The 18,136-nt window shown below is 47.2% G+C and overlaps 1 protein-coding gene across 2 annotated transcripts in view; it reads left to right on the plus strand.

Moving 5' to 3' along the window:
- Positions 1 to 18,136, plus strand: part of ME3 (malic enzyme 3) — a 220,849-nt gene that overhangs the window by 95,675 nt on the left and 107,038 nt on the right. For both annotated transcript variants that reach the window (NM_001075877.1, XM_024987172.2), the window contains 2 exon segments: positions 7,787 to 7,920; positions 11,077 to 11,226. In NM_001075877.1, the coding sequence (NP_001069345.1) occupies positions 7,787 to 7,920; positions 11,077 to 11,226 (284 nt within the window).

Here is an 18,136-nt window from a genome sequence, read left to right on the forward strand (position 1 = left end):
CTTCGGTGCTAGAGCAGGATGTTGAAGCCACCCACTTTGCCAAACGTTAACCCATTGTTTGTTGATCTTGGGGAGGTTCCAAAGGTTCCCTGGGAGAAGCCAGAGCAGGTTGGGAGGGGCACCTGGCTGGGGGGAGTAGTCAGAGAAGTGGCTCTGTAGCAATTCAAATATTTCAAAAGAGTCACAACTGGTAGATTCCTACCGGAGTGTCGTAGCTGAACACCCCAAGGTCACTTTCTGCTAAGAGAATCAGCCATTTTTCAAAACCCCCTTGTCCTATTTTGAAGACTTTGTTAAAACTTGATGATATGGGGCTTCCCTGGTGGTCCAGTGGTTAAGAGTCTGCCTTGCGATGCAAGGGACACCAGTTAAATCGCTGGTCCAGGAAGATCCCATATGCCTCAAGCAACTAAACCCAAAAGCCAAGCCCACGTGCTGTGACTCCTGAAGCCTGCGCACCTGGAGCCACAAGAGAAGCCACCACAGTGAGAAGCCCAAGCACTGAACCGGAGACAGCCTGCATGCAGCAGTGAAGACCCAGCGCAGCCCAAATATTGAATAAAACAGTCTTTAACAACAACAACGAAAACTGGATAATATGACCCAACACTTTATTTGGCTAGGCATACAGAAACCATAAATTCTCAATGCAGTAAGAAGGATTAAGGACTGACCCCCCACCCCCACCACCACAATCAGCTTCTTCATGTTGTACAAACCTTACTCCTGCCTTAGGACTCCTGGTATACCTTAATATGGAATACCATATTCATTTCCATATTAACATGGAAATTATCCAGGCCAAGAGCCTGAGTGCTTTCTCCTATACAGTTCTAATACTTTTCCCTTACACCCTAGTGAATCATCTTTGGCCTGTCCTATTTTGGAAGCCACAGTAAAGCTAAAGTACCTGCACTTCTTCTCTGCAAACTTGTAAATCTGAGGTTGCCTTAACATTAGTTTCAGGGTGAAAAGAAGCTTATAGAAGTATTTTTTTTAATCCCTGAAATTACCAGTTGCTAAACAGTCATACTTTTTCCTGAAATACCAAAGAAGTTGGTGGCAGTCAGCCAAGAGAAACAGCCTGTAGAGAGACTCGAGCTGTTATTAAAAGCCAAGTGGTCATTAACAAAGATGATGTCATAATTAAATGTCCTGGCCTGCCTGGGATCCTGGGTCCAAGGAAAGACAATTCCATTCTTTACTAAACCAGTGAAGACTCACCTGCCTAATAGTGTTTAGTGAAAGTACGAGATGTTTCCTGCAAAAGGATCAGGGACCTCGGTGTCATACCAAGCTTGCAGAGGTGATGGCCAGCACAGGGAATTTGTGAACTGGTGATTTTGGGCTTTGATGAAGAAAACTGGGAATTTTATGTGCCCAGAGTGCTTTGCAAAACGCCATGAGTCATATTTTCAGAGCCGAGCCTATCCTAAGATAGGTTTTTTCTTACAGTTCCAGCAGTTCTGAGAGGAGGAACAATGCCTCAGGATTTTTATAAGCCGAGTCATCATTGCTCCTTTATAAAAATACAACCGCAGCCCAGAACTCGTAGTTTCAGAGATTCCCAAGTTACAAAACAAAAACGAAGAGGAATTGGGAATAGCCAAGGAATCTAACTTTTATTTACTTTTCCCCTCTATTTCTCTTTTTTCCCCACCCTTCCTTCACCAGCACCATCCCAACTCACATTTTCTGAGGTCCATCTCACCAAGGTCCTGGCAGGGTGTACATGTTATAAGTGGCAAAGATGCAGCCGCTCCTGAATAGAGGCGCAGAAGGAGGAAACAGACATGTGGACACGAGGAGGGGGGGTGAATTGGGAGATTGGAACTGATGTATGAGCATTGCCATGTGTGAAACAGATGGCCAGTGGGAAGCTGCTATATAGCACAGGGAGCTCAGCTTGGTGTTCTGTGGTGACCTAGAGGGGTGGGATGGTGGTGGAGGGGGCAGGAGAGCCGTCCAAGAGGGAGGAGGTGTATGTACATATATAGCTGATTCACTTCATTGTACAGCAGAAGCTAACACAACATTGTGAAGTAACTACACCCCAATTTAAAAAAAAAAAATGCAGCCTGTGATCCACTCTTGGTTCTGTCACTTACCTCTAGTCAAAGAAATCATCAGGAAAAAAGTTATCACACCGAATGGTTGTAAGATGCATCTTGGTTTAAGAAACAATAAAATATGGGTCAATAGCTGTGCAACTTCAGGAGCATCAAATAACATCTGGTGCTCAGTTGTGTCCTCTGGACAGTAGAGGGTACAAGACCTCCTCACAAGGTGATTATTAAGGATGGCGTGAGATTGGGTATTTATTAGTCCTTTTCTTAGAACTGATGATAGCATCAGCTAGGTGGGATAATCAGTATATGGACTTGAATTGCCCTGTCATTGTTAAATTCCCTGTAAAGGCTCAGTGGTAAAGAACCTGCCTGCCAATGCAGGAGACCTGTGTTCGATCCCTGAGTCAGGAAGATCCCCTGGAGAGGGAAACGGCAACCCACTCCAGTATTCTTGCCTGGAAAATCCCACGGACAGACGAGCCTGGCGGGCCACGGTCCGTGGGGTCACAAAAGAGTCGGACACAACTTCATGCCTAAACAAGAAGAGGCACTTGCACTCATTGCAGATGAGGCATTTTCCAGCTGGTGGAAGAATGGGAAGAGTTGGTGCTTCCTACCCATTCAAGCTCCTCCTCCCCAAGGAAATCTGGGGACGCTAGACACCCGTAAGTGTCAATTAGTTTTTACTTATCACCTACACAGCCTTCGCTTCTACAAGGAACCTTCATCACCTGAGGCTCATTATGAAGAGAGGGCTTAACCCGCGTTGCCCCAGCGATCATCAGCCTTGACTACAGTGGGGGTCATCAGTTCAGTTCAGTTCAGTTCAGTCGCTCAGTCGTGTCCGACTCTTTGCGACCCCATGAGTTGCACAACGCCAGGCCTCCCTGTCCATCACCAATTCCCAGAGTTCACTCAAGCTCACGTCCATCGAGTCCGTGATGCCATCCAGCCATCTCAACCTCTGTCATCCCCTTCTCCTCCTGCCCCCAATCCCTCCCAGCATCAGAGTCTTTTCTAATGAGTCAACTCTTCACATGAGGTGGCCAAAGTCCTGGAGTTTCAGCTTTAGCATCATTCCTTCCAAAGAAATCCCAGGGCTGAACTCCTTCAGAATGGACTGGTTGGATCTCCTTGCAGTCCAAGGGACTCTCAAGAGTCTTCTCCAGCACCACAGTTCAAAAGCATCAATTCTTCAGTGCTCAGCCTTCTTCACAGTCCAACTCTCACATCCATACATGACCACAGGAAAAACCATAGCCTTGACTAGCAGTATTAATTAATGAATTAGTTAATTAAGGACTGTTCTCAGTCCCCTACACAATCCTCCCTGCTTGGGGATTCTGCTCCCTTCCTTGTTAATGTCTGCCACCCATGGAGCCACTCTGGGCTGACCCCTTCGGCCACTGCCAGGGTAAGAAGGTTGAGGGCGCCTACACTGTTTTCTAGGCAGTTCTAGGGCAGCCCTCATTCAGCAGAGCCACCCGGAGTTCTACATGGAAGAGGTGTCTTTTTTTTTCCACAGGATGTTGCTCTTCATCACTTCAGGATAAAGGCAGGGAAGTTGGACTGCTCATATTCCCCAGTATCCCTTACAAGAACAGTTCCTGCAGCTTCTGCCAGCAGACACCATCTCCAGAGGGTTTAACCGGGCCAGGGAGCAGATTCCATGACGTCTTACTTATCCCTCGTGTCTCCCTGCCAGTGCCCAAACCAGAAAGGGCCATTCTGTGAAAAACACTGGTCAGACGATGAAAAGATAAGCCACAGACTGGAAGAAATATTTACAAAACACACATCTGATGCAGGACTTGTATCCAAAATATGCAAAGAATTCTTTTAAAACAGCTTTATTGAGTTACAATTCACATACCATACAATTCACTCATTTTAAGGATACAGTTCAGTGGTTTTGGGAGATAATCTGGTTTTAACTTTTTAAGTTGTGGTCAAGTATATATATATATATAAAACAAAATTTGGTTAAACCATTTTTAAGTATACAGTTAAGTGCCATTAAGTACATTCATAATGTTGTGCAACCATCATTACTATCCATTTCCAAAACTTTTTCATTGCCCTAAATAGAAACTCTGTTGCCATTAAGTAGTAACGCACCCACGGCTTCCCCACCACCCAGCCTTTAGTAATCTCTAATCTACTTTCTGTCATGATGAATTTGTCTATTCTAGATATTTCCTGTACGTGGATTCGTATAATATTTGTCCTCTTGTATCTGGCTTATTTCATTTAGCATAATGTTTTCAAGGTTCATCCATGAAGTAGCATGTATCGGAACTGCATTCCTTTTTATGTTTGAATAATTTTCATTGTATGTATACACATTTTGTTTATCCATTCATGTGTTGGTGGACACCTCTGTTGATTCCACCTTTTGGCTGTGGTGAATAATACTGCAGTGAACATCTGTTCAAGTCCTTGCTTTCAGTTTCTGGAATGGAATTTTTGGGGTCATATGGTAATTTTGTGCTTAGCTTTTCGAAGAAATTCGAAATCGTTTTCCCATAGAGGCTGCAACACTTTACATTCCTACCAGCAATGTACAAGAGTTTCAGTTTCTCCACATCTTCACCAACACTTGTTATTCACTTTTATTTTTTTTCCATTACAGCCATCCTAGTGGATGTGAAATGGTTATCTCAGTGTAGTTTTGATTTTATTTTCCCTGATGGCTAATGGGCTTACCTATTAGCTCAGACAGTAAAGCATCCGCCTGCAATGCAGGAGGCCCAGGTTCGATCCCTGGGTCAGGAGAATACCCTGGAGGAGGGCAGGGCAAGCCATTCCAGTATCCTTGCCTGGAAAATCCCATGGACAGAAGAGCCTGGCGGGCTACAGTCCATGGGGTCACAAAGAGTCGGACATGACTGAGCAACTAACATACACACCATGACTAATGATAGGCTTCCCGAGTGGCTCAGTTGTAAAGAATCCACCTGCCAATGCAGGAAACGTGGGTTCCTTCCCCCGGTGGGGAAGAACCCTAGAGAAGGAAATGGCAACCCACTGTAGTATTCTTGCCTGGGAAATCCCATGGACAGAGGAGCCTGGCAGGCTGCAGTTTGTGGGGTTGCTTAGCAACTAAACAACCATGATTAATGATGCTGTATATTTTTTCATGTGCTATTGGCCATTTGTATATCTTCCTTGGAGAAATATCTAAGTCATTTGCCCATTTTTTACTTGGATTGCTTTTCCTTTTGTTGTGTGTTGTAGAAATTATAGATTCTGAATATTAAGCCATTATTAGACCTGTGATTTCCAAATATTTTCTCTCATTTTGTAGGCTGTCTTTTCCCTTCCTTGGCAGTTTTCCTTTATACACAAAAGTTTTTAGATGGAGTCAGTTTATCTAATTTTTTCTTTATTGCTGTTGCTTTGGTGCATATCTAAGAATCCATAGTCAAACCCAAGGTCATTAAGATTTACCCCTGTGTTTTCTGTAAGAGTTTTATGATATTAGTTCTTATATTTAGGCCATTGATCCATTTGAATTAATTTTTGTTTTGGTGTGAAGTAGGAATCCCCTTGAATTCTTCTGCACATGGCAATCCAGTTGTCCCAGCATCTGTTCTTGAAGACATTATTCTGTCTCCATCAAATGGAATTGGCCTCCTTGTCGAAAACCAATTTTCGTAGATGTATGGATTTATTTCCAAATTCTTGATTCTTTTCTATTGATCTGTATGTACTTATGCCAATACCACACTGTTTTGATTACTGTGGTTTTATAAAAAAATGGTTTTGGTTGCTCAGGGTGCCTTGCTACTCCATATGAATTTGAAAATTGACTTTCCTATTTCTGCAAAAGATGCCATTCAAATTTTGATAGGGATTGCATTAAAACTGAAGATCTAAGAACTATTAAAACTAAACAATAAGAAAAAAAGAGTAAAAAAGGCAAGAATTTTTTAACAATACCTCTCTAAGAAGATGTACAGGTGAAAAATGAGCATATGAAAAAAAATTATTCAACATCCTATGTCAATAGGGAGTTACAAATTCAAGCAATAATAACATACCACTACATACGGTGGGCTACATCCCATGGGGTCTCAAAGAGTCGGACACAACTGAGCGACTAACACACACACACACACATATCTATTACAAAGACTAAAATTTTTAAAACTGACAACACTGATTGCTGGAGAGGAGGTGGAACAACAGAAACTCATTCGTTGCTGGTAGGAGCGCAAAGTTTTGCAGCCACTTTAGAAAACAGTTTGGCAGTTTCTTAAAAAGCTAAATATAATCTTACCAGGCATGCTCAGTTGCTTCAGTCGTGTCTGACTCTTTGCAACCCCATGGACTTTAGCTCACCAGGCTCCTCTGTCTGTGGGATTCTCCAGGCAAGAATACTGGAGTGGATTGCCATGCCTTCCTCCAGGGGAATCTTCCCGACCCAGAGATTGAACTCCTGACTTTTTTGTCTCCTGCATTGGCAGGTGGGTTCTTTACCAGGAGAGCCACCTGGGAAGCCCCTCAAGGGATACAGAGCCAGCTAAAAGAGTTTTCAATGGCCAAAACTAGAACAGCTTGAGCAAAAAAAAATAAGACAGTATTGGATTATAACCCAGAGCATAAAACAAATAGCCATGAGTTCATTCTAATATAAATAAATGACTGAACAAATAAGTGAGGGAGAAGAGACAAATCTCCTGTGTAGAAGTCCAAGCAAGGCATAACTTCACAGTGGAGAGTCCTGGCAAGCACTTCTTCACCCACGTGATCTCGGTCAATAGCAACAATGATAAGTTGTGTTGGTCATATGTGCCTTGATCTGATGTGATAAAAATGGCACTTTACCTCTGTGGTCTTCCTCCTCAAAACCCATTAGCCCACTTCTGTCATGAGAGAAGCATGACACAAATTCCAGTGGAGGGAGAGTGTACAAGATACCTGACCAGTCCTCCTCAAGACACTCCAAGGTCATCAAAACCAAGGAGGGCCTGAGAAACTGTCAGAGCCAAAAGGAGCCTTAGGCGACCTGATGACTACATGGAATGTGGGGCCCTGGATGGGATCCTAAAAGAACAACGAAAAAAGAAAAAAAAACCAGGTGGAAAAAAAAACTAGGAAATCTGAATAAACCAGGGACTTTAATAATAATGTGTCATTGTTGATTCATTAATTCTAACAAATATACCAAAGGGATGGAAGATATTTACTAATAGGGCAAACTGGATGAGGAAATATAAGGGAACCCGGTACTGTCTTGTCAATTTTTCTATAAATCTAAAACTGTTCTGGGGACTTCCCTGTAGATCCAGTGGCAAAGACTCTATGCTCCCAATGCAGGGGCCCTGGGTTCAATCCCTGATCGGGGAACTGAATCCCACACGCTGCAACTAAGATCCGGTGCAGCCAAATGAATAACAAAAGATGAATAAATGTTTAAAAAAAAAAAAACTGTTCTAAAAATAAAATACATTTTCAAAAAGAAGTATAAACCAAAAAACCCTGGCAATATACACATTTTCCATGTTTTTTTAAGAGGAAGCTAGACTCCAGAAGAGCCAAGATGACTGACGCAGGATGGCCTGGCTACTTAAAAGGCAGCAGTGGGCTCTGCGCCCAGGGCCCTCGCTGCTGAGTCTCAGTGCCTGTGGCTGGTCTGGGGATGGAACCGCCGCTGCTCCCGGGTTTCCTGCACACCCACTTATGTGCATGCGTTTCTTTCCTGTTCTCCCCAGGGCATGGCCTTTACACTTGAAGAGAGGCTGCAGCTTGGGATCCATGGCCTCATCCCCCCCTGCTTTCTGAGCCAGGACGTCCAGCTCCTCCGGGTCATGAGATACTACGAGCGACAGCAGAGTGACCTGGACAAGTGAGTGCCGGATGTCTGTTCTCTCACCCAGCGCCGGGCTCAGCTCTGGTCCTCAGATGGTTTTCTGGACACTCTCTAGCTAGGAAAGGCCAACAGCCCCGAGAGAGCCCAGACCCAGCCTTGCCTTCTACAGGGTGATGGTCTCCCTGAGGGACAGGGCTTGTTGTGATCGAGCCATGGTCCGTGTGTCCTGGGAGGACTGAGAAGGTTGCCTGAACTCCAACCAGGGGGATCTGGTTGGGCCTTCCAGAAGTGATGAAATCAGAGTCAGCCCAGGAAGCACCAGTAGTACCAATGGAAGTACCAATGGACTTCAGCATTCAGCAGTGGGGTTCCCGGAAGGATTTCACTCAATGGGAAGGAAGGGAGCAAAAATGTGGGCCTATACGCAAAGAGTCAGACACAACTGAGCACGCACACATGTAGAGAACTGTGGACACAGCAGGGGAAGGGGAGGGCGGGACAAGTTGGGAGAGTAGCACTGAAACATCCATTACCATACGTAAAATAGGTAGCCAGTGGGAAGAGCTCAACCCAGTGCCCTGTGGCAACCTAGAGGCATGGGATGGGGCTGGGGGTGGGAGGGAGGTTTGAGGGGGAGAAAACATGTGTGTACTTCTGGCTGATTCACGCCGTACGGCAGAAACCAACACAACATTGTAAAGCAATTATCCTCCAAGTGAAAAAAAAATTTTAATCTATAGGAAAAAATATAGGGACAGATGGGTTAAGGAAACAGTGCATGGCCCAGGTTCCTGAAATATAAGGAACGTGGTGGAGCAGAAGGGAAATGGACAGGGTCACCTTGGGCGGACCTGGGATGCCATCCGTTGGAGGTTTAGGGAGAGCCCCGCCTCCCCTCCGGTTTCTCCCGGTGGGGATGTTGACAAGAAGAGTCAGTGGTGTTCACAGGGTCAGCTTTACCCGTCTTACTAAAGAAAGTAGTGACCTGGCAGGTCTCATGGCTGTGAACTTTGGCACAGCCAGGATTTGAACGCAGACAGTTAGCTCCAGAGTCTGTGCTTTGAACCTCTCTGCTACACCATAGCTAAGAGGTATTGAAGCTTAGTGGCTACAAAACTATCCTGAGTTCAGATCCTCATTCTATCACTTAAGAGCAAAAGTTCCTTAGTCCAAAATGAAATTCACCTTCCTAAAGATATTAAACCCTAAAAATCGAAGTCCAGAATCCTCCCCTTTCCAGTTCTTTCCAGCGAGATGGGCCTCACCCGCATGCCTGGGAAGACCTGGGGGCAGTGGATGTGCCTGATCCTGTGAGCTCGAGGGGGCTTGCTCCTGAGGACCTCTCTGACCCATTCATTACGGGAGCCCCTCCTTCCAGCAGGTGCTTAGGGAGAAAGGCTAAGGAGGCTCCCCAGCTTATGGGTAAAGACAGTGGTGTGCTGCTAAGTGCTTAAGGAGTGGTTCTGGGGCCAGGGGGTGAGGATTTAAAGCATTTGCCAATTTCATGATGCAGATACTCCCGCCAAGGTCAATTTCAGCTTATCAACTTGACATCACTGAATGCGGAATTGAGAAGAGATGTGTACTAGTGGGTGCTTAGTAAGGGAATCATTACACTCGTAATGAGCTAAGATCCTGACTATTCTAAGCATAAATCCCCCTTTCCTGAAAGTGCCTTCTAGAGCATAGTAACGGACTAGTGCCTTTGGTGAGGAAGAAGAGGCTGAAGCCCCAAGAAGTCACAAGACTTCCTCAAGGTCACACAGCTCGTGAACAGCAGAGCTGAGATTCACACCCAGGAACCTGACGCCTCGCCAGGGGATCATTCCCCTGCCAGATCATTTTTGTCACCCCACTCCATGCCAGGGCCTCACGCGCCCTCATTATCTCTCCAAAACTTAAAGGTTGTGATATCAGCTGCCACTTAAACCTCATTGGGCTACCGCAGTGGCTTGGCTGTAAAGAAACCACCACCAGCGCAGGAGCTGCAGGAGATGTGAGTTCAGTCCCTGGGTCAGAATGATACCCTGGAGGAGGGCATGGCAACCCACTCCAGTATTCTTGTCTGGAGAATCCCATGGACAGAGGAGCCTGGCGGGCTACAGTCCATGCGGTCGCAAAGACTCAGACACGACTGAGCAACGAACACTTTCAATTTCACACCCTACTGGGAATTTCAGTCCCTAAGTTTTTTTCTCCCAGACTGTTCTGTGTGAAGTGTGAATGAAAGGCCCTTTTCCTGGCTTACTGATTCCAGGCTTCAGGAAGTAGGCATGTTTGCAACATGCTTCCTGAGATCACTTGGTGCTCAAACACTTGTGAACTCTACTTGTGACAGGAACCAGGCCTGTGTGACAGGAAGGACCAGTTCATATACCACTGGTCCGCCTAGCATTTTTCCCAACCTCCCCCAGCCCCAGAATGCTGTTATTCTGCTGTTGTTCATTACTGTCCACATAACTATAACCTAACTAGCCATCTTGCATCATGGCTGAGAGCACAGATTCTGGAGTTATATTGCATAGGTTCAGATCTCTTGGTGAATTATTTCATTTCTCTGTGGCTTGATTGTCTCTAAAATGGCCAGATAGCAATTATATCCCAATAAAAAACATAAAATAAAATGACCAAAATTATATTACCCACCTTACAAGTCATTGGGGCCTTCCCTGGTGGCTCAGACAGTAAAGAATCCCCATGCAATATAGGAAATATGGGTTCGATCCCTGGGTCCAGAAGATCCCCTGGAGAAGGTAATAGCAACCCACTCCAGAATTCTTGCCAGGAGAATTCCATAAACAGAAGAGCCTGGCAGGCTACAGTCCATGGGGTCGCAAAGAGTTGGACATGACTGAGCGACTAAGCACACATACAGGTCATTGGGAGGCATGTTCCCCATGTCAAATCCGTTAATGAAACTGTTGGGAATGGCACCTACATCGTGTAATAATAAGGGCCATTGTTGTTGTTGTTGTTAGTCACTCAGTCGTGTCCGGCTCTGGGTGACCCCATGGACGCTGTAATGCAGGTCATATTCCCCACATTTCCTAGATGATGAGACTCATGCTCAGAGAGGATGGTGATTTGCCCGTGAAGGTGCCCAGGGAGCCCTGGGTTTCCACGTCGAGGGCCGTCCGTGCTGCCATGTGGGGTGTTCATGTCATCAGCTTGGTTCTTGCCTCTTCTCCCAAGGTACATCATCCTCATGACACTCCAGGACCGGAACGAGAAGCTTTTCTACCGCGTGCTGACCTCAGACGTGGAGAAGTTCCTGCCCATCGTGTACACGCCCACCGTGGGGCTGGCCTGCCAGCACTACGGCCTGACCTTCCGCAGACCCCGGTGAGCGGCCTGGGGCCAGGGCTCGGGGAGGGGCTGTCTCCTGGCCGGGTTCAGTCTTCTCTCTGGCCTTGCTTGCTGGGACCCTGGAGGGGCTTCCTGGGAAGAAGCAGCCCAGCATGACATTTGTTTTGAGCTTTTGCTCTGGGAAATGAGCCCATGTGCAGAGAGGTGATCTGAGACAGTGTCTAGCAAGGGGACCTCGGAGCCTCTCCACCTCCAAATAAGAAACACCCAACATGTTGTTCAGAGTTGGCCCGGGAGGTATTTCAGCTTGTTTTCCTCTCCTTTATCTACCCACCACCTCCTTCCCTCTCCCCCTCCAACCCCACTTTCCCAGTCATCTCCAAAGTGCAGACAGCTCTCCTGCTAATTCGGGTCAATGAATAATGGAGTGCTGGATACTGGAGACTGAATTCTTTTGCTGATTCAAAGAAGCAGCATTCCTTTATTTGGGCTCAACCCAGATTCCACTCAAAATGTCGCTTTATTCGGCAAAAATCTGGCACGCCATTTTCTTTCCGAGCCAAAGAATTTGGGGGCAGTTTTCTAAAGAGATCACCTGTTTGTCTTTTTCATGGTGAGTTCAGCATATATATTTTTAAAAAATGAAAAAGGAAAAATGGAAGGATTTTCACAAAGTGCTCAGTGCAAGGTAATTGTCAACACGTAGTTCTAGCACTGATGATTAAAGAGCTCCTGAGTTTATTATGTGTCGTGGGACATTGTTTCAGCCTGTGTTAGAATACTGTGCACAGATGTGTAATTTACATTTACATAGAATTTATAAATCTGTGTTATAAATCATGCACTGTGTCAGGAACATGTCATCATGGATCTAGAACATCTTTCATTAATTTGGATAAGCAGTATTCCAGTTCTGAAGCCAGCATTTGGAATGAGCACTGCAGGCCCCAGGCACTACCCGGTGTTACCCTTGGTAGAGGGCAGCGTGTCCCACTTCCTGTGGGTGGGCATGTCCACATGCTGCAGCATATTTGACCTCATCACGCAGAGCAGCTGTGTTTCTGCCATCCTGGGGGCAGGGGACAGTGTGCCCAAACTCCAGAGCTGATCTGGTCTTCAGCCTGTCTCTTTCAATGGGAAAGAGAGTCCTCCCTGAAACCAATACTGACCGAGATCTTGGGAGCTGATGGCACGTTTCTGAAGGATGCAGGACCCTGTTTACTACCTCCCGGTTCCTTGCAGAGCCTCCCTCCTCACACAGCTTGTGTGCTGTGCTCTGTGTGTTCAGTCGTTTCTGACTCTTTGCAACCCCATGGTCTGTAACCCACCAGGCTCCTCTGTCATGGGATTTCCCAGGCCAGAATACTGGAGTGGGTGGCCATTGCCTACTCCAGGGGATCTTCCCGACCCAGGGATCGAACTTGCATCTCTCACATCTCCTGCATTAGCTTTAACACTGCACCAGTGTCATGGCCCTCCTCTGCAGCTATCAGCAGCTGCCTGAGGCTTAAAGAAACAAAGGCCAACATTTTAACAAAACTGAGCCTAGCACAGCCCAGCTCGTCCTCAGAAATCCCGAGTTCTGGCTACCCTGGTCTAGTCTCCTTCCCCAAGCATGTCTGGCATTCTCTGCAAGCCTTTGCCCATGCCATCCGCTCTGCCTCAGATTCCTGCCCTCTCTCCTTTCCTTGTTCTCTACCCAGCAAAACTCAGGTTATCCCCATCTTCCAAGAGTCAGCTTCTTTGATCTGATCAGAGAAACCCTCCCTGATCTGCCCCAGTCTAAACTCTTCTCAGCCTCCACGCCTCCCCTCAACCCCAGTGCATGACACATATTTCTATTCCATAGTTTTATTTTTGGTGCTTTATATTTTTAATTATTTGTGTACCAGCCTCCTCTGTTGTATAGTAACTAAGTCATGACTGACTCTTTTCAGACCCCATGGACTATAGCCTACCGGGCTCCTCTGTCCATGGGATTCTCTGGGTAAGAATACTGGAGTGGGTTGCCATGTCCTTCTCCAGAGGATCTTCCCAACTCAGGGGTCAAACCGCATCTCCTGCATTGGCAGGTGGGTTCTTTACCACTGAGTCATCTGATAAGCCACCAACCTCCTGTACTGGGACACAAGTTTCTAGAGGGAGCTGGAAACGCATCAGATCCATTGGGCAAGTAATTGACACTCTGATGGGACAGTGTCGCCTACTGAGTGAGAAAAAGAGCTAGGTCTTCACAATGAGCTCTGTGGTTTCGTCTCCCTGATGCTTAGGCAAGTTTCTTAACCTCTCTCGGCCTTAATGTCCACATTTATCAACCAAAGGCAATAAAGCTCCCTTCCTGAAATAATCGCTGTGAAGGTGAAATGTGATAACGTGGCCGGGTCCTGGCATCCGTGCTGTTTGCTTCAGCAACTACCGTAGGAGGAAGGCAGGACTGATACATGCAGAGTTATGTTACACGTCTGTATTTTTCAATGTTGGCGAAGAAAATTGAGTCATCGAACATATAATGAACTAATGTGTAATTACAGACAAGATCTGGCCCTTCCAGATTCACTGTTTCCTGAAAAGATCCTTTAACCCTTAAGCACTGCAGCTGAGATTGTACAGAAACACACTGCCATCCCACTCCCCACTCCCACTACCAGGCTGACTGGAAGCCCTTCTCCCCAGGCTCTAATGGACTAGACTGTGAATTCAGCTGTTGGCTTCAGATAAACTAGTATCAGACTAGTGATGCTTTTGAGCTGTGCTGCTAGAGAAGACTCTTGAGAGTCCCTTGGACTACAAGGAGATCCAACCAGTTCATCCTAAAGGAAATCAACCCTGAATATTCATTGGGAGGACTGATGCTGAAGCTGAAGCTCCAATAGTTTGGGCACCTGGTCTGAAGAGTCAACTCATTGGAAAAGACCCTGATGCTGGGAAAGATTGAAGGCAGGAGGAGAAGGGGGCAACAGAGGATGAGATGGTTGGATGACATCACCAACTCAATGGACATGAGTTTGAGCAAGCTCCAGGAGGTGATGAAGGACAGAGAAGCCTGGTGTGCAGCAGTCCATGGGGTCGCAAAGAGTCAGACTCAACTTATCAACTGAGAAAACAAGCAAACTGGTAATGGTAAGTGGAGAAGGAAATGGCAACCCACTCTAGTATTCTTGCCTGGAGAATTCCATGGACAGAGGAGCCTGGTGGGCTACAGTCCATGGGGTTGCAAAGAGTCAGACACGACTGAGCAACCAACACACACACACACACACACACACACACACACACACACACGGTGATAGTAGAGTTTTCCTCCAGGGTCCACTCCAGAATCCAGAAATTTGAATTAATGAACATTTTTGAAGCTGCTGGGCATCATGTTACAGGCTGTGAAGTTACCTCTAAAGATCAAAATACAGTTCTTGACCTAAAGCTATAAGTTGAATATGATAAAAGTTAAACAGCAACAAGAGATTTAATAGGGACAAAGGATTACAGGAGTCAAAGGGAGAGGAAATTTGTTTTCCTTGAGGGCAGCAGGAATGCTTCACAGGAGGGATGACATTTGAGCTGGTCCTTGAAGGATGAATAGGAATTCCATGTGTGGAGAACTAGGGAAGGGCATTCCAGGAAAGGGCTTGGTTTTATCAGCTCTGTAGACAGCAGGGAAGTCAGCTCACTCAGGTATCTCCCCATCTCCTTCACCTGGCACGGAGGGCCTTTACATCCATTGGCTGATAATGGATCTTCCCCAAGTGCTGGAAGGTTCATCTGGAAATGGTGTTGTTCATTTCACAAATGAGCAAACTGAGGTGGCAGAGGAAGGGAACTTGTCTGAGATCACAATTCTCAAGCAATTTGTAAAGTGAGAGTTCTGACTGTGGGAACTGGGGAAAGCCACACCAAGGAGATGACATTTGAGCTGGGCCTGAAAGATGAGTGTGAAGAACTGAGACAGAATGTCTTTGTCTACAGTGACTCAAGCATGCCCACCTCCCCCTGGAAAGAATGTAAGGCCTCTGAGACCTCACGGTGGGTGAAACAGCAGACTAGAGGGGCGGGGTAGGAGAATTGATCAGTGGTTCTACCTAAAACATGGTCTCCTTCTCACCATGCAAGGGGGTTGGCTTAACAGGGAGCTGTTTCACGCTCAGGTCCAGGCCTCACCGGTGGTTCTCCAGTGCATTAGTGATGGAATGGATCATAACAGCAGAGTGGGGGTTCATGTGGGTGGAAACCGCTTGAGCCCAGGAGCCAGGGCAGCCTCAGTTGGGTATAGGGAGGGTGTTGCTGAAGGTGGACATGTAGCATGGAAAACAGATGTGTGACAGTCCCGGCAGGAGACTGGCAGTTGAACTAGAACCAGGAGAAAAGTATTATCGTAATACCTGCTGGCTAAAGGCCAGGCACTATCCTAAGATCTTTACATAGATTGTTGTTCAGTCGCTAAGTGGTGTCTGACTCTGTGACCCCATGGACTGCAGCACGCCAGGCTTCCCTGTCCTTCCCCATCTCCCAGAGTTTGCTTAAACTCATGTCCATTAAGCCAATGATCTATCTAACCATCTCTTCCTCTGCTGCCCCCTTTTTTTGCCTTCAATGTTTCCCAGCATCAGGGTCTCACTGGAGTGAGTAGGCTGCTCACATCAGGTGGCCGAAGTATTGGAGCTTCAGCTTCAGCATCAGTCCTTCCTGTGAATATTCAGAGTTGATTTCCTTTAGGATGGACTGGTTTGATCTTCTTGCAGTCTATAGATAAACTCATCTAATTATCACAGCTCCCCTAAGAAATAGACACTGTTATCAGCCTATTTGTAGACGGGGAAACTGAGGCACAGAGAAAACTTGCCCAGAGTCACACAGTTCATAACCAGCAAAGCCAAGACTCGGACCCACACAGTCTGAACCAGAGTGTGGACAGGTAAGCAGCACACCACGACGCTTGCTGTAGTTTGGGGCTGTGCACGTTAGGTGGGTATTCAGGAAGGGGTGTTCTTGCCACTCCTGGAACATTGTCTGGGGGTCTCAATTGGGGGTTGCTGTATTCGTTTCCAGAGCCTCTCCTGGGAGGGCACGATCCCCTCATCCAGGGCTGAGGCAGACACAGGCAGAGTGAGCCGGCGCCGTGGGTTTGTCAGTGACTAATTGGCACTTACCATCTGCCCCTGTACCTCTACAAGGATTGAGTCTTGTGCTGCCGCAGCTGCTGACCTTCAATACACCCTGAAAGGAGTTCAGGGTGGAAAGCAGAAATGAGGTGCTCTGCGCTCAGGGGGGGAAATGCAGGACAGGTCTTCAGGTCGTCTTGAGATATTTTTCAGGATCGGACTTTATGAGCCCAATTCCTCTATCTCTCCACATCTAGAAAAGCACTAAAATCCATGGTGACGACTGTTCCTCATGACTAGCTAAGGCTTCCTGAGACTAGTAGAAATCTTCTGGAAAATATGTGCTTGATTGCATGTATTCCCCCTCTTCACCAAAAATCACATACTGACCTTTCCCTCCTGCCTCTTTGGAGCAGTTTCTCAGGGCTATCTGAGGTGCTATCTCCTGGGCTGCAGTCCTTACTTTGCCCCCAATAAAATTTAACTCACAACTCTCACGTTGTGCATTTTTTAAAGTCAACAGATTCATCCCGCACACTCTGGGTACAGATTTCCTGCAAATGCTTTGCAGAACCTTTCCTCAGATGATAACCCAGTCAAGCTACCTGACTTGTGACCTTCTGAGCAGCTGCTCCAGGTGTCCATCTGGCCTTTTTCCAGGTGTTGACTGCATCCCTGTCTCCCTACTAAGGGAGAGTCTGGGCTCCACCCCAGCCCTGAGCGTCCTCTGAGCCTGGCTGGGCAGGGCTTCGCAGATTAGCGTTCGACAGGAGGCCAGCCCGAGGGCAGGAGGGAGAGAGCCAGCGCCTCGTCATTTCTGAAATGATAAACGTTCCTGTCAGTCCTCTGTGAAAAGACCTCCCCTCCACTCCACCACCAAAAATGATAAATGTTCCTGTCAGTCCTCTGTGAAAAGACCTCCCCTCCACTCCACCACCACCCCCAAAGCTAATTAGATCCAGCTGAGGCTAAAATGGGCTGCCCTAGGGTCCAGCGGTAAAGAATCCACCTGCCAACACAGGAGTTATAAGAGACGTGGGTTCGATCCCTGGGTCAGGAAGATCCCCTGGAGAAGGGAATGGCAGCCCACTCCAGTATTCTTGCCTGGAGAATCCCATGGACAGAGGAGCCTGGTGGTCTCAGTCTAAAGTGACTGAGCATGCATGAGGCTGAAATTGTCGCTCTGACATCCCTGGGGCTCTGCATCACCTCAGAACCCCTAGGGAGATGCTTGAGTATCTCAAGGACACCTGAGTACCCCGGGCAGGTGAGACACAGCAGAAGGTTCTGGGTTCCGAGGAACCTCCTCTGCCCCTTCCTGCTTCTCCCCTGTACACGCTCTGCTGGTGCCTCCGTAGGCCATGGGTCCTGGCTAGCTTGGCCTGAAGGTCTTCAGTGTGTGACTCAGAAGAAGTAAAAGCCAAGCGGAGGGGAGGCGCGAGGAATACAGCTGAACCCCACAGCGAGTGTGGCGAGGAAGCCAGCATGGCATGGGTAGCTGTCCGATGTCAGCGAAGATTCTCCTTTCAGGAGGCCGCCTCCCATGAGCCGGCCTGGGCCTCCCCTTCCTAGTCCTCCGTGAGCTCCAAGTGAGGTGCACGCGTGCACACACACACACACATACACACACACCTGTAGACCTAGCGCTTCCCAGCCTCCCTGTGGGATCCCACCTGCATGGGTGGCAAGGGCTGGGTTGCAGGTAGTTTTAGGAGCATAGCCTTTGAAACCAGGCAGACTTGACCTTGAACCCCAGTTCCAAAAAATGACTTTCGACAAGTAACTGAGCACCCTGTCAGCCTCCTCGTGTGAAATGGGAGTAACGCCGGTGCGCATGGCCGTTTGTGAGG

The sequence above is a fragment of the Bos taurus genome, chromosome 29, assembly GCF_002263795.3.
Source record: "Bos taurus isolate L1 Dominette 01449 registration number 42190680 breed Hereford chromosome 29, ARS-UCD2.0, whole genome shotgun sequence".
NCBI lineage: Eukaryota > Metazoa > Chordata > Mammalia > Artiodactyla > Bovidae > Bos > Bos taurus.